This window comes from Suricata suricatta, chromosome 1 (genome assembly GCF_006229205.1).
Source record: "Suricata suricatta isolate VVHF042 chromosome 1, meerkat_22Aug2017_6uvM2_HiC, whole genome shotgun sequence".
Lineage (NCBI taxonomy): Eukaryota > Metazoa > Chordata > Mammalia > Carnivora > Herpestidae > Suricata > Suricata suricatta.
Window position 1 is genome coordinate 192,314,558 of NC_043700.1, and position 22,905 is coordinate 192,337,462.

The 22,905-nt window shown below is 46.7% G+C and overlaps 2 protein-coding genes across 2 annotated transcripts in view; one reads left to right on the forward strand and one right to left on the reverse strand.

Annotated features, from left to right (window-relative positions):
* LOC115302640 (angiomotin-like) overlaps positions 1–20,718 on the reverse strand; it is a 30,871-nt gene extending 10,153 nt beyond the window's left edge. Inside the window, exons 1-4 of the mRNA XM_029952578.1 lie at positions 20,698–20,718; positions 20,489–20,638; positions 19,822–20,266; positions 1,726–1,821 (exon numbers count right to left, since the gene is read on the reverse strand). Of these exons, the coding sequence (XP_029808438.1) occupies positions 1,726–1,821; positions 19,822–20,266; positions 20,489–20,638; positions 20,698–20,718 (712 nt within the window). The remainder of the gene's footprint in view (positions 1–1,725; positions 1,822–19,821; positions 20,267–20,488; positions 20,639–20,697) is intronic.
* The window catches only part of NOP14 (NOP14 nucleolar protein), a 22,718-nt gene continuing 20,456 nt past the window's right edge, over positions 20,644–22,905 (forward strand). Inside the window, exon 1 of the mRNA XM_029949368.1 lies at positions 20,644–20,981. Within this exon, the coding sequence (XP_029805228.1) occupies positions 20,796–20,981 (186 nt within the window). The 5' untranslated portion in view covers positions 20,644–20,795. The remainder of the gene's footprint in view (positions 20,982–22,905) is intronic.

The following is a 22,905-nucleotide window of genomic DNA, read 5'->3' on the forward strand; positions in this document are numbered from 1 at the left end:
ATTACATTCCTCACCCTGAAGCCCGAGATGCCCTTCAAAAATGTGCATCTACTTACATCATAAGATGCCACCTTCCAAGTAAGACAACGGCCTGTACCAGGCCTACAGCCCTGCCTCCCTCCTCTCCTCCCACCCAGCGCCATGGCCCCTCTCCAGCTCCCTGCTCCCCGAAGACCCGCCTTTCTGATGTCCCCTGCCGTGCTCTGTCTCACTTTGGGGCCCTCCTACATACCCAGCAGTAGATACCTTTTCCTTCAAAGGGCTCACTGCAATTTGTAATTATGCTTATTTGTGAGATTGTTTATAACTATCTCTGCCAAGAGGTCAGAGGTCACATCTGTTTCTTAGCCACTGTGTTGGCGGTGCCATCCCCAGAGCTTGGTGCATGGAAGCAAATAAATGCCAACACTTGAAACTTAACTAATGGAGTGGTACACCTTAAACTCATACAATGTTATATGTAAATGATATCTCAGTAAAAATAAATTAATAAATTAATTTTTAAAAAGAGCATGAAATGGGGGAGAAAAGTTAACTAATGGGATATTTAGTGTTATTTACTTCATTCTATGTACTAAAAACTACCCCCAGTCAGAAGTGTACAGAGGTAATTTATATGCAAATATACATGAATATATTTCTATGATCCTATGAATATGTTCAATAGCATGAATGATCCAGAAGTAAAGTTTATAATACCTGAATTATAATGCAAATGTCAAATAATGAAATCACCTCCATATTAATCAGTTGGTGCTATGTGCAGAAAAAAATTACTATTAACCCTACGGATCAAGTAGCAGTTGGCCCAAAGAAGCAAGGCCACACAGATGCCCGGCATCATTAGTCACTGGGGAAACGCAGATCGCACTGGCTAGGACGACTAGAAGGAGCGGAAGCACTAGCACGGGCACGGAGGGCCTGGAACTGGCATGTATTGCTGCTGGGAATGTAAAATATGCGACTGCTTTAGAAAACAGTTGGCCAGTTCCTCAAAAAGTTAAAACTAGAGTTCATCTATAATGGGCTGAATACCGGCCCTCCCAAGGCATCAGGTCCTGCTCCCTATAAATAGGACCTTATTTGAAAAAAAAAAAAAAGAGCCTTTGCAAATATGATTAAGTCAAGGATCCTGAGACGGACAGCTGGCCTGAAATATCTGGGTGGGCCCTAATGCAGACACGTGTGTCCTTATGAGTATCTAGAAATAAACCCTCACCTTCACGGTCAGTTGACTTTGATAAAGGTACTATGACAATTCAATAGTCATTCAATGAATGGTTCTGGAACAACTGGGTATCCAAAGCAAGAGAAGGAAACTGGATCCCTTAAAAATGGTTACAATGGTCATTTTAATGTGTACCCTACCACGAACGTACACACTTGTACGGGAATGTTTCTAGCAGCATTATTCATAATAGACAAAAAAAAAGTAAACAACTCATCAACTGATGAGTGGGTAAACAAGAGGTGATATACCCATACAATGAAATGCTCCTTGCCCAGAAAGAGGAACTAAATACTGACTCACACTGCCGCATGGATGAACCTTGAAAGCATTGTGTTCCTTCTGGAGCGATGATTAGTTGGGTCATGAGGAGAGGAAATGTTACTGTATTACTCTTCTGTTCTACATAGAACCACGGCATGTGCTGCTTCTTCAAGAGGAACACCCAACCAGCCGCACAGGGCAGACGTGGCCCCCGCGCCGCACTAGTTACTCACCAATGGAACGTCTGAGCTCGCTGCACTGGCTGACAAGGGGCAGCTTCAGCAGTTCCCTCCATCTTCTACTACGACCATTTTTTTTGCCATATCCTCCTAAAGTTGGGGAAAAAAGTATTTTTTTAATGAAAATACAGTCTCAATATAATTGGTCTTAAATATAATGCAGCTTAACAAAGCATGAAAATCCCAAGCGATACAATTAGTTACTGGCTCTATTGTTTAGAAACCGTGTGACCTTGACCTTCTGTAAGTAACTTTGCTGAGCCTCGGCCTCAAAATTTGTAAGCTGGACCTAACATGTCATACATGGCTACGTACCTACTATGGATGGAAGGCCTGCAAAGCACAGGAAATACAACAGTAAAAAGGACAACATCCCTTCCCTCCAGTAGTGTGGGAGATTTCAACAAAACACCAAAAAAAGCAGTTAATGATAAGTGATTAAAAAATTAGCCAATGATACAGTGCTAAGTGGTATGAAACAAAATCAAGCAAGGCGAAGGTGAAGGGCACAATTAAGGCTAAGGTGAGATCTGAGAAGACTTCTCAAGAGGGTCACACTTGGGGCGCCTGGGTGGCTCAGTCGGTTAAACCTCCGACTTCGGCTCAGATCAGATCTCACATTCATGGGTTCAAGCCCTGCGTCGGGCTCTGTGCATCGGGCTCTGTGCGTCGGGCTCTGTGCTGACAGCTAGCCTAGAGCCTGGAGCCTGCTTCTAGTTCTGTGTCTCCCTCTCTCTCTGCCCTCCCCTTCTCATGCTCTGTCTCTCTCTGTATCAAAAATAAATAAAACATTTAAAAAAAAAAAAGAGGGTCACACTTAGGCCTGAAGGATGTGTGGGAGGAGCCTCTGGACGACATGGACAGAGAGCATCCCCTCGTGAGATGAGAATGGTGGGAAAAGCTATGAGGTCATATTTAAAAACTTTTTTTAATGTTTATTTATTTTTAAGAGAGAGAGAGTACAAGTGAGGGAGGGGCAGAGAGAGAGGGAGACACAGAATCTGTAGACAGGCTCCAGGCTCCGAGCTGTCAGCACAGAGCCCAACGCAGAGCTCGAACCCACAGACCGTGAGATCATGACCTGAGCCAAAGTCTGGCACTTAACCAACTGAGCCACCCGGGCGCCCCTATTAGGTCAGATTTTTAGCCGATGGCAGCCACCCTTGAGGTAAGCAGAGCACAGAGAGATGCCAGTCTCTATGTTGTTTGTACATCTGAAGCTAAGGTAATGTGTGCCAACTATACTCAAAATTTTTAACAAAATAAGTAAAATAAAAATCTAAAAAGATAATATTTTAGAAATATCTTTTTGAATAAGCACCTTTATTTTTTTTTATTTTTTTAAATGTTTTATTTATCTTTGATACAGAGAGAGACAGAGCATGAGAGGAGGAGGGGCAGAGAGAGAAGGAGACACAGAACCAGAAACAGGCTCCAGGCCCTGAGCTAGCTGTCAGCCCAGAGCCTGATGCGGGGCTCGAACTCACGAATGTGAGATCTGACCTGAGCCGAAGTCAGAGGCTTAACCAACTGAGCCACCCAGGTGCCCCTTGAATAAGCACCTTTTTAAAAAAAAACCTGGATTACCTGGGTGGTTCAGTCGGTTAAGCCTCTGACTTTGGCTCAGGTCATGATCTCGCGGTTCATGGGTTTGATCCCTACATTGGGTTCTGTGCTGACAGCTCAGAGCTTGGAGCTGCTTCCAATTCTGTGTTTCCCTCTCTCTCTGCCCCTCCCCTGCTCATCCTCTGTCTCTTTCTCTCTTTCTCAAAAATAAGCATTAAAAATAAAACCTTGGAGAAATTAGAATCTTCAATTTTAAGCATTCTGAGGAGCTGAAATTTTATCAAATATCATCCAAGAGAAAACAGCACAGTTTTGGTCAGTGACTAAAGACTCCAGGGCTGTTGGAAAGAAGAGAAATCCAGGGGAAAGCCATGTTCCAGGAAGTGACGGGCCCTGGGGGGCGGCCGCACGGCGGACTCCGGAGGGAAGGCCCGGCGCGAGGTACAGGTCGGACACCAGTCTGCCACACAGAGGATGGCTGGAGATGCAGGGGCTTCTTCCGTGGCCGCTTTGCTCCTCTACTTAACCCCTCCCCTGCCCCATTTCAAATGGGATCGTGACTCTAGACTTCTACCCCACTACCCAGAGGCCCCAGAGCACCTCAAGGTCAACATGTTCAAATCCAACTCAATTTATCTTCCCCTTGAATTCAACCATCTTTGCACACACTGCGCCTCGAGCGGACCGCCTACCGCGTACCAGGGGAGTGGAGCTGGGAACTGCGGCACTGATTCTCTCTCTGAAGCGCCCCAGGCGTTTATTCAGAAAGCATTTGTAGCCGAAGTCTCGTGTGCTGGGCACTGTCGGGGCACCAGGCACACAGCACAGGGTCAGGTGGCCAGCGCTCCTTGCCCATGCCAGCAACAAGATCATTAGCCTCTTCTTCTGACTGGCCTGCCTACCTCTGGTCTTCCCTTCTGGACCCTCCTCCGTACCGCCTTCCATGGTCACTTTCCTAAAAGGCAGGCATCAGCCCAGTCCTGAGTCCAGGGATGAAGGGAACAGAGCACAGCCCTGGCCGCCATCACTCCATGGGTGCCGTCCCCAAGCAGCACTATCTACAAAGGCCCAAAGAAGCAAAAGCGGGTTCCGTCCTGGACAGTCACTCTGGGCTTAGCAGTGTAGGCAAATCTCTACTCAGCTCAGGCAGAACCCCCCACGAAGCCTGCCCCGCCTTCCTAGGGACACGCAGGAACCCCTTCCTTCTCATACCTTTTGCATCCTGAAAAATCTTCATTAAATCCCAATGATGGCAGGTTCCAGGCTAGTGGTCTAACTCCCAATGTATCCCCAGGATTCAAAAAATGATCGAAGGAATAAATAAATGGGCCCCAGGCACCCAGCACACTGAGAGCGGTATACTGCACACAGCAGACACTAAAGGAAGCAGCTGGACATGCTGACTACAAAGCATGGGTCAGAGGGGGGATGAAACTGCCAAGGTCTAAGAGGAGGAGGAGGAAGTTAGTTTCCAGAGCCTTACATGCGCTGGGAACCTTTCTAGGAGCTTCATATATAGGTTGACTATTGAATCATCCCTCATCCTATGATGAAAATACTACTACTAGTCCCTTTTCTCAGATAAGGGACCAAACAGGTCACATAACTTGTCCAACATCACACAACCAGCGAGATGTGTGCGGCGTACCCGACTCCAGGAATCCTGCTTAGTCATTACTTCCATTAAGAAGAAAAATGGTGTAACCAAAGCCTTGTTAAAAAAAAAAAGTACACATTTAAATTATTTGCCAGAAACACATTTAGAAATTAAGTTATATTGTGAAATGAAAATATTAAACCAAAATCTCCCAAATGTCGGAAGTGGTTATGGTGGCGGCCCTAACAGCACTGACCGTCAGTTAGTGACTCTGCTAGATGATCTTGGTGCGCTCTCACTAGATCCTCCCACCAATCCTACGAGCTGAGTCCTGCCACTATGCAGCTGTAAAGTTGTTATAATCCTAGTTTTACAGCTGAGGAAACAGGCACAGAGGTGTGAAATAATTTGCCCAAAGCACTGTAAGCAGCAAACAGAGAAACCGGGACTTGAGCCCATGGAAGCACACTGGCGACACGGGGACATACCCCTCGTCATAACAGCTCAGTCCTTCTATCAGTGGTTAGAACCACACTAAGGAAACTGCACCAGGTGAGACAGAAATGGACCAAATAGCTCTCTGGTCTACAAATTCTGCTGGATATTAAGGGCTTTAGGACTTGGTTTTCTACTATGAATACCATAATTATTTTTATATCATATTCTGGGATATACTATCCCTCATACTAGACCCACCAGAAACAAGCACAATTATTAATTTGGTGTGTGTTATCTGTGTGTGTGTGTGTGTGTGTGTGTGTGTGCACGCGTGCATGCAACCTGGAAAAATATATTGCTTTAGAGGAAGATTTTTTTGTTTTTTTGTTCTTATCTATTTTTGAGAGAGAGAAAGAGAGACAGAAAACAAGTGGGGGAGGGGGAGAGAAAGAAAGTGAGACACAAAGTCTGAAGCAGGCTCCAGGCTCTGAGCTGTCAGGACAGAGCCCAATATGGGGCTCAAACCCACAAACCATGAGATCATGACCTGAGCTGAAGTCAGACGCTTAACCAACTAAGCCACGCAGGCGCCCCAGGGAAAAATTCTTAGCCTGACATCAGAGTTTCCCTGAATCTGGACAGAAAAAAAATCTTATGTTTAGCTTCACTAACTTCCAACCCAAACTCATCATCTGTCAGCCATAAATGCAGGTAAGAGAACCACAGTATTAGTAGTGCTGTGATTTCATCACCAAGAGGATTCGGGTTTTTCTATCATATTACAGTTGTCAGAAATAATTCAAAATGTCATTTACACTCACACTGCTTTGAAATTACACTATTGGTGCCAGATTGTCTGCAAGGGCTCGGGTGACGGAGCCAAGCAACCCCTAGGCAGCTCTCCAGACGGCAGGTCCGCGCCCTCGCGTGGACGGTCTGGCCGCGCACCCCGCTCGCTGGGACCCCCTCAGCTGTGCTGACGGACACGGGGAAGCAGCTGAGTGAGGCCACCGCAGCCTCAAAGCCCCGTCAGACTACGCGACGACAGCCTTCCCTCGGACACACCTCCCACGTGCCTGGGCGCTGCCGTGTTACGTAATGCTCTGGCGACAAAGCAGGCCCCCCACCCTGAACGCGCCTGGTCTCATCTGAACAAAGCACTTCTTATAACACAAATCCATTAAACATTTTTACAATTATTGGAATACAATGGACTTCGCTTACAATCATATGCACATTATTTAGATGAAGAACCTGTACTCTAGAGGTTGGTAAACTAACAGGAATGGCGTGTGGCTGCAAACACCACTCTGCAGTTTCATTTTTTCTGCACAGCGCAGGCCGTTTTGACACAGATGAGTCACTCTGTCCCAGGTGGGCTCCCTGCTGCTCCTGCCCCCCAGCCCCAGCCTCACGGCCTTTGCCGTCCTTGTTTCATGGCGCAGAAAGCTCTTCCTCAGCAAAGCTGGGCCCCTCGTGTCCTCGGGTCTTTCCTCCTGGCCACCCAACCCGAACTTTCATGTCCTACGCCCACGCCTAGCCCTTTGCATCCCTGTTTTCTGCTTCACTCCCTCTTCTTAGCCCCCGTCACCGTCTACCGTACAGTCTACTTCACGTACCCTATTGAGCACCTGTCTCCTCACAAGCTTAGAAACACCTGGAAGAGAAGGGTTTATCTGTGTTATTCACAGCCATAGCTCCAACAGCTCATGAGCGCCTGGCATACAACAGGCATTCAGTAAATATTTGGTGAATGAATGAATTTGTTTTAAACACTATGTAGTAATCTACTACATAAATATTCTATTTATCTCCTTCCCATTGTCATTTAATGTCCCTGGTTTCCAGCATTACAAATAATGTTACAGCAAATATTCTTATGTTTCTCTACCACCATTTCTGTAGAGTGTAGACCTAGAAGAAGAGTTCTTGACCCAGGACATTAATGGGTACTGCTCGATTGTTCTCCCAAATGCTTGTCGGTTACCATGGCTGCTTCAAATGCACGTACCTACTGGGTGTAATTTCCTTGACAGGAGCCACTCAGGGTTACTTGTCACGTGGAATGTAAGTTTGTAGAGTCAAAAAGGAGACACATTCTCTTCCTTCAGTTTAAAACAGCTTTGGTTAGTCAGAGGAAGAGCTCCACGAAGAGCACAGGCAGAGACTAAGCCAAATAAACTTAACTCACTTCCGTCTTAACGTCAGCTACAACCCAGGGCTCCCGATGGCCTTCCATGTTCCCAAAGTCTTATCAGACCACAGAGTTGCGGACACAACTGTGATGGTGAGAACCAGGCGTCAGGACAGGAGCGCCTCTCAAAGGTACACTGTGGTCGCTGCATTCAGCAGGACGCCACCTGCTGACGCCGGCAGAGACACCATCAGCCTGGCTCCCATATGACCAAACAGGAGCACCGCCGCCAGCGGGACCATCTGCCTGGCCTCTTGCAGGACAGAGAACTTCTGCTGAGCTGGGGGTTACGCTTGGGGTCTGGCTGTGACATCAGTTCAGCCTACCCTAATAATAAGGTGTGCTCTAGCGTGGAACTTGGAATATTAGAAGATAAAAATGAATATGGCTAGATTTATCTGAAAATAAAATTGTTTCATTATTAACACACTCACCATTGACTCACGTTTAGTAGCAACATCACTTAGTCTGACACTAAGAACCACAAAGAAAAAGGACCTCGGCAAAGCACAAAGTCAACACGCTAAAACTTGCACATTTTATTTACTCATAAAAGAACTTCTTAGGCCCTGATGTCTTCTCTTATTTTATTCACAATTCTTACTACTTGGCTTTGATTTCCTATACCACAACAAATTAGAAACAGAAAGTTACTAAAGAAAAAATACTTGTAATAGGTAATTTATAGACAGAGCTATGTGACAGCATATTGAATAAATAGCCATCAATCGTGATAAAATGGAAAGATAAGCATCCAAAGTATGCTGCTGAGGCCACCTGGCATAGGAATAAAGAGGCACATGCCACAGGCCCTAGAGCAGCTTTTAACATATAGAGGATCATAATATGCCCCTAAGTTATCCAAAAGAAATGAATTCAGACTCTTTTTAATAAAGGCAGGAAGGGTACACTGTAGAAATGCCAACTTTAAAGGGTCAATGCTCAAGGAAGTAAATCCTAAATGACTCAGACATCTCAGAGACTCAAACAACATACTGCCCGGTTTCAGAGAGCAACACTTTCTATGTATTTCGTGAAATAAATGTCTTTCATTGAACTAAAAGAAAAAAAAAATCCATCAGTCCATCTCCAAAGCCCCAGTGGCCTATTATCAGAAATACATGCATGAGGCTTCCAAGAAGGAAATCAAAGAAATCCTCATCCAGTACAACCAGACCCTGCGGGCAGCAGCTCCCCAGCTGCGAATCCAAAGGTTGGCGGTCCCGGTGCCCATGCTCGCTACCAGAAAGCTTACCAATAAGCCCATCATGAGGACAGTGTTCGCCGTTACTGTTGGGGCCCAGTAGGCCAAAAAACCTCCAGCAAAGTGACCCTGATGGCAACGCCTCCGGGGCGCAGGTGAACTATTTGGGAAGTTGAGGAACAAATCAAAAGACTGTGAAACAACATTTGGGCTCCTGGGCTGCACATGTGGTTTCTGTTTAACCTGTCTATGACTTTCTCGTTGCTTTGCAAAAGGCATATATTTTTAAGTTCTGAATCAACTTAGGTCAATTAGTGACGCCAGCTTTCCCTTACATTATTTTTGTTTCCAGCTCATTGCCTGCTGTTGGGGACAAACACAATCCTCCTTCTAAAATTTCCTCCTTGGGGAGCCTGGGTGGCTCAGTCGGTTGGGCGGCCGGCTTCGGCTCAGGTCATGATCTCATGGTTCGTGGGTTCGAGCCCCGCGTCAGGCTCTGTGCTGACAGCTCAGAGCCTGGAGCCTGCTTCCGATTCTGTCTCCCTCTCTCTCTGACCCTCCCCTGCTCGTGCTGTCTCTCTCTGTCTCTCAAAAAAAATAATAATAAATAAAAGACATAAAAAAAATAAAATAAAATTTACTTCTTGGATGATAAGTGTCTTGCCCATAAATAACTGCTAAAGGGCCTTGGAGAAAAGAAAATTCTTTGGGCTTATCTTATGCATAGAGACAGTCTCCCTCATTCCTGTTTTTTGACTCCTGTTCTCTCTTCTGTGACAAAAATGATCCTTCCCAGAACATGTTTTTACATTTTCAAGGACCATAAACTATGTAATCATTAACGAAAAAACGTCATCACCTACGGTTTATAAGACACTGACTACCTTAGTAAAGTGTGGTACTACCACCATTCACATTGTCTGTCTTCTTTCTTATAGATATTGTGCCGACACCAACCCCCTACTCAGAGACCCTTAGACTGAGGTGCGTGGGCCGGTCCCCCCCATTTACAATAAACAACTGTCACAGGACTTAAGGGTTAAAAAAAAAGGATGGAAATTCTGACACCTTCTACAACATGGATAAACCTTAGGGGCATTATGCTAGGTGAGGTGAGCCGGTCATCCAAGAGACAAATTCTGTAGGACCCACTTACATGAGGTATGAGTGCCCAAACCATAAGAGACAGAAGCAGAATGGCGGTTGTGGGGCCTGGAGAGGGGAGAATGGGGAGCTGTCACTAATGGGGACAGAGTTTGAGTTGGAGAAGATGAAAAGAGTTCTGGAGGTGGATGGTGGGGAGGTTTGCATAACAATGTGAGTGTGCTTAATTCCACGGAACTGTGCACTTAAAAATGGCTAACTGTATTTCACAACAATTTTTTTTATAAAAAAAGATCTACTCAAACAACATAAAGTCACTAGTTGTGGACTATATCCATGGAATCTATAATGTCCCTCTTTAATTTCTGAAATTAGTAACTTGTGTTCTCTTTTTGTGCTAAAAAAATGTATCACCCAAATTATCTACTTTATCTTCACCCAGAAGTGAAAACAGACACACAAACACAACAGTCTGACAGGGGTGTTGTCCTGCGTAACCGCTAGTCCTGCAGAACGCGCAGCGCACAGAGCCGTCACACGTCACACACACAGCCGGGTCCCAGGGCCCCAGGCCTCTTCCTCACGACATCCAGGGCCAACGTCCACCTAACACGACTAACGAAGGAGCTGGGGACAAAACACCTGCTGGGCCTCCCAGTTCGTTCTCTCCCATGATAAAATCATGGGGATTTTGTATTTAACCAAATAGAAAAATGAAAAGAGGATGGGAGAGGACACATCACATTTCCCTGGAAGAACCTTACTTGATCAAGTCTGTTTTCACCGACACTTCCTGAGAAAGGCTACTGCAACGCGAAGGAAGCAGGGTGCACAATCTCAGAATAAAAGGTGGTCTGCCAACTGCACAGATTTGCTCACTTAAAACTCAGTACAGCGCTGCTGTTCCCATCCAACTAGGTCAATGGAAATTTTGCCCTGTAACTTCCGTCCCAGGAGACGGAGCTCCGACAGTTGCTCTGCTCTTCCATCCCGTTTTGTCTCCTTGCCCTTAACTGCATGGTCCCCATGGGGCTTTACTTACATACAAGTGCCTCCATCTTGTCTGCCTCACTGATGGCCCCTTTCCCTCGTATCTCCCCAAAGTCATCTTTTTCCAAGTATTTCTCTAAAAGGCCTGTGAAGAGGAAGGAAGGGATTAGGGAAGACCAGCCCCAGTGCTCCTGATGCAGAAGAGCCAGCAAGGTATACCAGTCTCCCCCAAGGAAGGCCACAGGACCCCAGGTTCGGTTTGGCCTCTGGCCCCCGAGCCAGAGCCCAGGACGATGATAGGTCACTTCCCAGATCCACAGGCTACAGGGAATCAGCATATCCTTCCAGGATGGCTTCTCCCTGTGTGCGTGAGAAATGCTGGTCACAGGGTTTCTATCCAGTGATGAAGCAGGAGCAAAGCTGTGACAGAAAACGGAGCTGATATCTCCTGTGTCATTTTCTTAGTAAAGTTCCGTAATTTAGATTTCCACTGAGTCATACTGGCTCATCAGTTCATATGAGCTCACATTAATGATTTTGGTGTGCTTGATTTAAGTCTTCAGGAGAAAAATAGCATCAGCAAAACACCGCATAGTGTCTGTCCAGCACATCCTTCCAGGTTACCGAATTCTAGGCTTCCTTGTCTCGGAGAGGTGCAGCTTTCTGCACACCACGGATGACAGGCAGAAATGCAAGCTGCTTTGCCTGGTAGTTCCTATGTACTTCTCTTCCCTCTGTAGAAAAATCAGTTTGCCTTGGTTAGCAATTCAACTTCTTTTGCCATATAAATTTGAGCCTTTTCACTTCATTTGAACTGATATTATATAACATCTGCCTGGTTCTCTATGTGTGAGTAAAATACAACACACTTCATTTTAATGTTATCTGTATTAGTATAATTTTATTTTTGTCTGGCAACTTTCTTTTAAGATTCCTTACTCCTAGTCAAGCTATATCCATGGGATCGGTAGTGATGTCCCTCTTTCATTTCCGATATTAGTAATTTGTGTCTTCTTTTTTTCCTTAGTCTGGTTAGAGGCTTACAGATCTATTAATCTTTTCAAATAACTAGATTTTCACTTTATTTCCTGTCTTTGGTTTCACTGGTTTCTACTCTAATATTTATTATTGTTTTTCATCTTCTGATTTGTTCTTCTTTTTGTAGTTACCTAAGGTGGGAGCTTAGATTACTGATTTTAGATCTTCTGTTTTATTAAAAAAAATTTTTTAGGGGTGCCTGGGTGGCTCAGTTGGTTAAGCATCCGACTTTGGCTCAGGTCACGATCTCATGGTTTGTGGGTTTGAGCCCCACATCAGGCTCTGTGCTGACAGCTAGCTCAGAGCCTGGAGCCTATCTTCGGATTCTATGTCTTCCTTGCTCATGCTGTCTCTCTCTCTCTCTCTCAAAAATAAATAAAACATTTAAAAAATTTTTTTAAATAATAAAAATTAAAAATTTTTTAATGTTTGTTTTTTTGAGAGAGAGAGAATGAGCAGGGGAGGAGCAGAGAGGGAGACACAGAATCTGAAGCAGGCTCCAAGGTCAGCACAGAGCTTGACATGGGGCTCGAACTCATGAACTGTGAGATCATAACCTGAGCCAAAGTCAGAGGCTTAACCAACTGAGCCACCCAGGCACCCCAGATTTTGTTTTAGAATATGCATTTGAAACTATAAATTTCCCTCAAGCACTGCTTTTGCTATGCCCCACAAATTCTGATGTTTTATTTTCAATTTCACTGAGTTCAGAGTGTATATTAGTTTCTCTTGAGATTTCTTCTTCTTCGGCCCCATATTATTTAGAAGTATGTTGCTTAATCTCCAAGTATTTGGGGATTTCCCAGTTGTCTTTCTGTTATGATTTCTAGATTAATTCCACTATGGTCTGAGAGCAGATATTGTATGATTTCTATTCTTTCAAATTTGTCACCATGTGTTTTATGGCCCAGAATATGGACTATCTGAAGAGAATGTCCCATGTGGCCTTGAGAAGAACGTGTAGTGTGTTCAATTTCTCCTTGCAGTTCCATCAGTTTTCACACCATGCATTCTGACTACATGTTGTTGGGCACATACATGTTAAGGATTGCTACATCTTCTTGGAGAACTGACTCTTTTATCATTATGTAATGTTATCTTTGAGAACTTTCTTTGCTCTAAAGTTTAACCTGTGTGAAATTAATATAGATGCTGCCTTTGATTAGTGTTAGCATGTTACCTCTCTCCATCTCTCTCTCTTTTTTTTTTAACTTAAATTCAAGTTAGTTAACATACAGTGTAGTCTTGGCTTCAGGAGTAGAACCCAGTGATTCATCTCTTCCATATGATACCCAGTGCTCATCCCCAAGAATGCCCTCCTTAATGCCCACTACCTATTTAGCCCTTCCCCTGCCCACCTCTCCTCCAACAGCCCTGTTTGTTTCCTGTATTTAAGAGTCTCATATGGTTTGTCTCCCTCTGTTTTTATCTTATTTTTCCTTCCCTTCCCCTATGTTCACCGTTGAGTTTCTCAAATTCCACATATGAGTGCTAGCATATGATACCTATCTCTGACGGACTTAATTTCATTTGGCATAATACCCTCTAGTTCCATCCACATTGTTGCAAATGGCAAGATTTCATTCTTTTTCATCACCCAGTAGTATTCCATTGTGTGACCACATCTTTATCCATTCATCAGTCGATGGACATTAAGGCTCTTTCCATAATTCAGCTATTGTTGATAATGCTGCTGCTGTGGGGGTGCATGTGTCCCTTCAAATGAACATCTTTGTGTCCCTTGGATAAATACCTAGCAGTACAATTGCTGGCTCATAGGATAGTTCTAATTTTAACTTTTTGAGGAACCTCCACACTGTTTTCCAGAGCGGCTGCACCAGTTTGCATTCTCACCAGCAGTGCAAGAGGGTTCCTCTCCGCATCCTCGCCAACATTTGTTGTTGCCTGAATTATTAATTTTAGGCATATTGATGGGTGTGAGGTGGTGTCTCATTGTGGTTTTGATTTGTTATTTCCCTGATGATGAGAAATGTTAAGCATCTTTTCACATGTCTGTTGGCCATCTGGATCTCTTCTTTGGAGAAGTGTATATTCATGTCTTCTGCCCATTTCTCCACTGGATTATTTGTTCTTCGGGTAGTGAGTTTGCTAGGTTCTTTATAGATTTTAGATATGAACCTTTATCTAATTTGTCATTTGCAAATATCTTCTCCCATTCTGTTGGTTGCCTTATAGTTTTGCTGATTGTTTTCTTTGCTGTGCAGAAGCTTTTTATCTTGATGAGGCCCCAATAGTTCATTTGCTTTTACTTCCTTTGCCTCTGGAGATGTGTCAAGTAAGGAGTTGCTGTGGTTGAGGTCAAAGAGGTTGCTGCCTGTCTTCTCCTATAGCATTTGTATGGGTTTCCTGTCTCACATTTAGGTCTTTCATCCATTTTGAATTTATTTGTGTGTAGGGTGTAAGAAAGTGATCCAGGTTCATTGTTTTGCATGTCACTGTCCAGTTCTCCCAGCACCACTTGCTGAAAAGACTGCGTTTTTTCCATTGGATACTTTTTCCCTACTTTGTCAAAGATTTGTTGGCCATATATATGTGGGTTCATTTCTGGATTCTCATTTCCATTTGATCTATGTGCCAGTACCATACTGTCTTGATGATTACAACTTTAGTAATACATCTTCCAGTCTGGAATTGTGATGCTCCAGCTTTGGTTTTCTTTTTCAACATTACTTTGGCATTTCAGGGTCTTTTCTGGTTCCATGCTAATTTTAGGATTGTTTGTTCTAGCTCTGTGACAAAAACTGGTGTTATTTTGATAGGGATTGCATTGAATGTGTAAATTGCTTCGGATAGTATTGACATTTTAAACAATATTTGTTCTTCCATTTGTTTTTCCATTTCTTTGTGTCTTCTTCAATCTTTCATTAGCTTTCTATAGTTTTCAGCTTACAGATCTTTTACCTCTTTAGTTAGGTTTATTCCTAGGTATCTTATGGGTTTTGGTGCAATTGTAAATGGGAATGATTCCTTAATATCTCTCTCTCTGCTGATTCATTACTGCTGTATAGAAATGCAACTGATTTTTGTACATTGATTTTATAACCTGTGACTTTGCTGAATTCATGGATTAACACTAGCAGGTTTTCGTTGGGAGTCTTTTAGGTTTTCCATGTACAGTATCATTTCATCTGTGAAGAGTTAAAGCTTGACTTCTTTCTTGCCAATTTCGATGCCTTTTATTTCTTCTTGTCTGATTGCTGAGGGTAGAACTTCCAGTACTATGTTGAGCAACAGTGATGAGAGTGGACATCGCTGTTGTGTTCCTGATCTTAGGGGGAAAGCTGTCATAGTTTTTCCCATTGAGGCTGATGTTAGCTGTGGGCCTTTCATATATGGCTTTTAAGATGTTAAGGTATGTTCTTTCTATCCCTACTTTCTTGAGAGTTTTTATCAAGAAAGGATGCTATATTTTCTCAAATGCTTTTTGTGCATCTATTGCAAGGATCGTACATCTCTTTATTTTTAATCTTTGTGTGTTTTATATTTAAAGTGGGTTTCTTATACACAACATGTAGTGGGGTCTTATATTTCTGTCCACTCTGACAATCTCTGTCTTTGTTGCATTTAAACCACTGGTATTTAAATATCTTACAATACAGGCATATCTCAGGGACATTAGCGACTCAGTTCCAGACCACTGCAATAAAGCAAAAATCACAATAAAGAAATACAAATGGAATTTTTGGTTTCCCATTGCATATAAAAGGCATGTTTGCACTATACTGCAGTCTATTAAGTGTACAACAGTATGGCTTTAAAAAATGTACATACCTTAATTTAAAAATATTTTATTAAAAATGCTGTCATCTGAGGTTTCAGTAAGTCATAATCACTGATCACACATCACCATAACAAATAAAATAATGTTAAAGTTTGAAATATTACAATTACCAAAATATGACACAGAAACATAGAGGAAAAAATGCTGTTGGAAAAATGGCACCAAAAGACTTGCCACAAACCTTCAATTTGTAAACAGTACAGTGTCTGCAGAGCACAAAACAAGGTGCGTCTGTAGTTGGATTAACGTCCACCATATTTTCACTGTATTTGTCGTCCTTGTCTCTGCTCCTTATTGCCTTCCATGTATACATCTGTTCCCTGTTAACTGATAGCTGTTAGAGCAAGTAAGAACAAGAGAAACAAATCTTCACTTTACCTTCACGTATTCATTTTCTGATGCTCTTCATTTCTTTATGCAGATCCAAGTTTCTGAGTATACCATTTTTTTTCTCTCCAAACAACTTTTAACATTTCTTGTGAGGCAGATCTACCGACAACACATTCCCTTGGCTTTTGTTTGTCTGGGAAAGTCTTCATTTCTCCTTACTTTTGGAGGATACTTTCACAAGGTATAGAATTCTAGGTTGGTGGGGTTTATTTATTTAAATGTTTCACGCCCATCTTCTTCCTTGAATGGTTTCTGAGAAGAAACTGGATATGATTCTTATATCTGCTCCGATACAGGTGAAGAATTTTTAATCTGTGGCTTCTCTCAAGATGCCTTCCTTATTTTTTAGTTCCTGAAGTTTGAAGATGATGTTCTTGGGTGTCGTTCTTTGGCGTTTATCCTGCTTCATGTTTTCAGGGCTTCATGAGTGTGTGGCTTGGTGTCTGACATCAATTTGGGTCAAGTCTGTCATTATTACTTCTAACATTTCCTCTGTTCCTTTCTCTTTCTTCTCCCAGCATTCCCCTTATGCATATGTTATGCCTTTATGGTTGGCTGTCCCAGTTTTTTAATATTCTGCTTGATAAAACAGTTCATTCTTGTACATTATACCCAGAGATGATGGTACAGTGGGAAGAAAACAGGTTTAGCAGGGGTCAGACCAGATTTCCACGGATCATGGTTCACTTCTTTGGTTGTTTTTGTTTTGAGAGAGACAGAGTATGAGCCCGAGGAGGGGCAGAGAGAGACGAAGACACAGAATCTGAAGCAGGCTCTGAGCTATAAGCACAGAGCCTGACGCAGGGCTTTAACTCACCAACTGTGAGATCATGACCTAAAGTCTGACACTCAACCAACTGAACCCCCCGGGCGCCCCAGATCATGGTTCACTTCTATGACCAGTCTGGGGTTCAAAGGGAGAAACACAAGACACAATCAAATGCTCCACTGAAACATACTGCTCTGAGGGACCCCCACTGCCTTAACTCGGTCATGTATTCAAAATAATGCAAGCTAGGGGCGCCTGGGGGGCTCAGTCAGTTGCCGGCTTCCTGACCGAAGGAACCCATCAGCACTGGCCTCTTGTGTGTTGATTTTTGAGCAGCAAGAAGACAAACCCGAGTTCAGAACCAGTTCTCTGTCTGGTAACAGATTCCCCTAGAAGCTCCAGAAAGCAACACAGCCCTCTAACATCTTGATTCTAGCTTAATGAGACCTATTTCAGACTTCTAATCTCCAGAACTGTAACAACTCTGTGTTGTTTTAAGCCATTTAGTTTGTGGTAACTTGTTACAGAAGCAATAGGAAAACTAATACAGCGAGTGGGGGAACGGGAGATTTGTGCCATGTGTATTTAGTATCCCGATTATATAAAAAATTGCTATAAATCAAGATGCTATTCTGTCCTCATTTGTGCAGAAGAGATGAATAAGCAATTCATGAAGAGGAAAGTTGAACCACCCTCAATATGAAAAGATGTTTAATTGGGAAAATGCAAATTAAAACAGCTTTATAGACTCCCCCCACCCCAACTCACATGCTGAAGCCCTAACCCCCCAATGTAAACTGTAGTTGGAGACGGGGCCTTCAGGGAAGGTCAGCCAGTTTGGGCTCTAATCTGAAAGGGGTATTCAAAAGGGGAGTCACCAGAAAACCTCTGTGTAGAGGAAAGGTCACGTGAAGACACGGGGAAGGCAGCTTTGTACAAGCCAGGAAGAGGACTCCCCAGAAGCCAATAGTGCTGGTAATGTGACCTTGGATTCCTAGCCTCCACAACTGTAAAACAAACAAACAAAACCCACAACACTGCCCAGGCTGTGTTACAGGGAGATACTGTTCCATGCCCTTCAGGAGCAAAAGTTTTACAGTCTGATAACTCTCTGAGTTTATAAAAATTTTTATTTAAAAAAATGTTTTAATGTTTATTTTTTAGAGAGAGTGTGAACACATGAGTAGAGGAGGGACAGAGAGAGAGGAAGTCACAGAATTCAAAGCAGACTCCAGGCTCTGAGCTGTCAGCACAGAGCCCGATGTGGGCAAACTCACAAACTCACAAATCGTGAGATCATGACCTGAGCTGAAGTTGGATACTTAACTGACTGAGCCACTCAGGCACCCCACTGATTTTTTTATTATGGATTATTTGGAAAACTTTTTTATTCTTCTTTTTTTTAAGTTTATTTATTTTGAGAGAGAGAAAGGGAGAGAGAATCCCAAGCAGGCTCCACACCATCAGTGCAGAGCCCAGTGTGGGGCTGAAGCTCACAGAACTATGAGATCATGACTTGAGCTGAAACAAGAGTCAGACACTTAAGCATCCGACTTCGGCTCGGGTCATGATCTCACAGTTTGAGTTTGAGCCCCACGTCGGGCTCTGTGCTGAGCCAGGAGCTCCAGCTCGGAGCCTGGAGCCTGCTTCAGATTCTGTGTCTCCTTCTCTCTCTGCCTCTCCCCTGCTCACACTGTCTGTCTGTCTCTCTCTCTCTCTCTCAAAAATAAGTAAGTATAAAAATAAATTTTAAAAAATAATGCAAGTTAGCACACAAAAATATTTGAGAAGATGAAGTTCCTATTTTCAACTCTTAAGAAACACTTTACAAATTAAAAATCCACTACTTCTTAATTTTGGATCCTTCTCTGTAAACCCTACCTTAGGTATCTAATTCTCTGCACCAGTCACTGTTCCTTCAAGAACCGTTGAACGTTTCTGACTCAAGGCTCCAATGCGTTGAGAAACCAGGCACTGTCTAATGAAGCTGTTTCCTCTTAAAAAGACGCTTAGGACACTAACGGGAAGTGGAGAGGATTAAGAAGGAAACAAAGCCCAGAGATCTGAAATAGCTGTATTCCAGGTTACGTTCTCTCACGGAGCGTTATTCACCATTCCAATCACAAGATGAATTTATTGGTGCTTCCCAACCAGCATCCAAGTCACCAGGAGGGCCCCTTCAGGGACTCGTGGGCCCAGGACGGGACTGGAGCCCTGGGACGCTGTCTTCCATATTGTCTTAACTACGAAGTTCTGGCCAACGGCCCCAGCACGGGGCATTTCCGGAGGCGATCACAGCACGAACACCACGCACCTGCACCATCCCCGACTCCATAGGAGCAAAGGGGCTGGAGAATTGTGGGTGGGCAGCTTTGTCACCAGCTCTCCAATCTCTTGGGAGGCAAGAGAAGGACAGTCGGAGAGAGAGCCACCTCTGAGCAGAAGGGCCGGGTCAACTGCTTACGTGGATATGAGGGCGAATTCTTACTGTTTAATCTGTCACCACGGCCTGCCTGGTAAAACCCGCTCCACACACCATGAAGCCTCAGACCAACCTCAAAAGCAAAAAGCTAAGCTAAAAGAACAGTCCACAAAGACTGATGGAAGGTTCTCGTTCGGGTCGCTGACAGGACTGTCTTCTTTGTGCTTTAAAGACCACCAGCATGGCTGTTCCTCCCCGGCTCCGCTCGGTGGTCTGGCTTCCTGCGGGCGGACCCGGCCAGCCCGGTGCTGACGCCCTGGAGGCTGCGCGGAGGCGGCGGGACTGAGCAGCAGGCTCACACCGACGCACAAGAGGCGCTGCCCGGGGTGCAGGGGGCGCACGGAGCAGCCTAAGCCTTAGGGCACCCAAGCTGACCCCTCGCTGTCTGGCCGGTCCGAATAGTGAGGCCGAGCGGGCAGTGGGTCGGGGTTTTGCGAGGGCTCGGGGTTCCCGGTCAGGGTCGGGGCTCCTCGGAGGACTTGGGTTTGCAGGGGTCAGGCGCCCCCGTGCACCCACCTTGGCGCGCTTTCAGCAGCAGCGTGTTGGCCCAGAAGTTCCCAAGCTCCGTGCCCCCCAGCCGCCGCCGCCGCCGCCCCCGTCCCTGCAGGGCGCGGGGGGTGCGAGGCGCAGGGGGAGGGGGAGAGCGCTCCGCCACCTTCGGGCTTCGCTGGCAGGGCGCCACTTGGTCTGGGGGCCCGCAGAGGGGCCGGGGGAGCTGCCCTGCCGCCGCCGCTCCAGCTGTCGCGGTTCCGGCTGCTGTCCCTCCAGCCGCCGTCGCCTCCGCCGCTGCTGCCGCCACGGCCACCACCCGCTTTGCTGCCTCCGGGACCTTCTTCGACGCCGCGGCTGCTTTGGATGCTGCTGGCGCCGGCCGGGGAGCCCCCGCCCTCGCCCTCGCCCTCGCTTCCAGCCGAGAAGTTGCTGGGATGAGGAGAGCTGGGAACCCGGCTGCCGCCGGACTCTGCGGTCACCTCCGCCGCGCCAGGGCCCGGGCTCTCGGCCCCATTGTCCGAGTCTGGCACGGGCAACGCTCCCCTCAGGGCCCGACTCCCCGGCCGCCCTGAGTCTCCGCCGAGCCCCGCCCCTAGGAGGGGCTCACTGGCCGGGGCTCCCCGCTCCCTGGCGGCGACGGCTACTGCAGCCGCCGCCGCCGCCGCTACCTACTGTCACAGCGGCCGGCTACCTGCAACGGCGTCCCAGAAGAGGGAGCTCGACTGCTCCCCTCGCCGCCCGTGCGGCGCCGCGCGGGGCAGCACCGCTCCCAGAAGGCCGCGCGCAGGGAGGAAGTGGAGGGTCGGTAGAGCGTGGCCTGCTGGGAGTTGTGGTCCCTCGCCTGTAGGCGCGTAGGCTAGCTTGCCGGTCGCGTGTGCTTCTCGCTGCCTCAGTTCTCGCGGGACGCGGGCAGGGCGGCATTCGGCCCCGCGTGCGTTTCTGGAAGGAGTGAGCCGCGCGGCCCGCCGAGGGGGTTTTTGCGCTGACGGGTGCGAGCTATGGGGAAGGCTGGACGGGCCGCGGCGCGCAGGAAGGCCCTGGGGGCTCCGGCTGGAGGCCGCGCGAGGCCCAATCCCAACCCGTTCGAAGTGAAGGTCAACCGGCAGAAGTTCCCGGTCCTGGGCAGGAAGGCGCGCCACGCTGTGGGGCTGCCGGGGGTGTCGCGCGCGCGGGCGGTCCAGAAGGTGAGCGGCGGGGGGTGGGGGGGTGGAGTCGCGCAGCCGGGACGTGCCCGGAGCTGCTCTGGCCCCCGGGCCTGTGAAACGGGGGTCAGCAAGGCGCCGCGGGGACGTACGCGGGGCCGCCGCGGCTCCTGGGGCTGTGAAATGGGAGTCGGGGGACCCCCGCGGGGTCGTGTCCGGAGCTGCTGCGGTCCCCGGGGCCGCTACGAGGGCCAGACGCGCTCCTTTCAAGTCGTCGGGATCCTGCCGGCACAGCTGGGCGTTCTGTGTCCGGTGTGTCGTGTGAGCCTTCGCGCCAGCTCCCCTTGCACGCGCGGCAGTGACCTTGCCCTGGAAAGCTGCAGCCGCTCCGTCGAGGCGCAGCACACGCGTGTTTGCCTCCCTTCCGGCGCGGGTCATCGCTTCTGTGCCCCGTGACCTCTGCGCGCACCTCCTCAGCCTTGCCTCGGGGACTCTGAGCTACCGGTTCGGGAGCGTGGACGCCCTTCACCCGGCAGGGGCAGGCCTACGCGGGATGCTTCACAGACGTTTGGAGCACGGGTCTTGTCTTTCCAAGCGCAGCACCTTGTCCCTAGAGAGGAAACTGAAATGCCATCTTCTTCCCTGTAGTTAGGGTCCCAGAGTAATCTGCACCTTTGGAATTGGGGGCGGATGGCATTCCCTATCTATATGCAGCCTCTGAGACAGTCCTTCGGTTTGTTTAGGATATTTGTTGTTACTGTAAGGGAAATACATTAGTATCTTATTGAAAAGATAGTTGGGAAAATCAAGGCACAGAAAGGGCTGTATGTTTCCCAAGGTCTCACACTGGTAAGAGGGAGGGGGGATTCCACTGGTTTGAATGTCTGTGAAGCCTTCATCTGTTTTAGCTGCTGGGAGATAAAGGTCAGCGAAGACTTGACCCCCTGCCTTCTAGTTTTGTCGTTCAGTGTGCCATCCAGTCCATCTTTGAACTGAATCAGACAGCATCCTTGCTGCCAGAGCAGTCGCGACAAGCTTAGGATGGACTCTGATGAGTGCCCCATGGTGCACCCCAGGGCAGCCTCAGGGATGGGATGGTGTGGGCTCTGCAAGAGCCGTGTTTATTTTCACCTCCTGAGCCTCCGTATTCTCATTTCTAAGGTAGGATGGTAATATCCATCTTTCCCTAATAGTGGTTGTAAGGTTAAGTGAATAGCACATAGGAAGCATTATTCTTTTTCTTAAACCTCAGCTTGTCATTCTCGGACTCCTTCACAATCTTGCTTTGCCTCATACAACACAGTTTGTCCAAAAAAGCCTGCTGTATCCCCCCAAATCTCCCAGGGGCCAGTACAAGTCACCACTGCTGATACTTTCCCAAGCCCTACAGTCCAAATAGGGCAGGGCAGGTTGCTCGTGCCTGGAGTACCTGACAGACTCACCTGTCAGGTGCCACACCTCCGTGTGTGCCCGGTGCTGAAGGCCTGCTGAAGGCCTGCGGGGAGTGGCCCAGGGGGAGGTGTTGGCCCCTCTGATCCCCAGTGCTTGGCTCAAGTACTTGGTAGAAACAAGCCTTTGAAGCAATCAGAAGTAGGACCCGAGTGCTTTGAGGGCTCACAGTCTGGAGAAGGTATCATAGGAAAATCAAGAACTTCTTGAGGCGCCTGGGTGGCTCAGTCGGTTAAGCGTCCAACTTTGGCTCAGGTCATGTTCGTGCGTTCGAGTCCTGCATCAGATTCTGTGCTGACAGCTCAGAGCCTAGAGCCTGATTCAGATTCTGTGTCTCCCTCTTTCTCTGCCCCTTCCTTGTTCACATTCTGTCTCTCTCTCTCTCTCAAAAATCAATAAACATCAAAAAAAATACAAAAAAAAAAAGAAACTTCATCATAGCGGGAGTCACATGCGAGCTCAAAAGGGTGAGCAGAATGTTACAGGTGGGGATGAAGGCACGTTGTCCCCTGTCGTC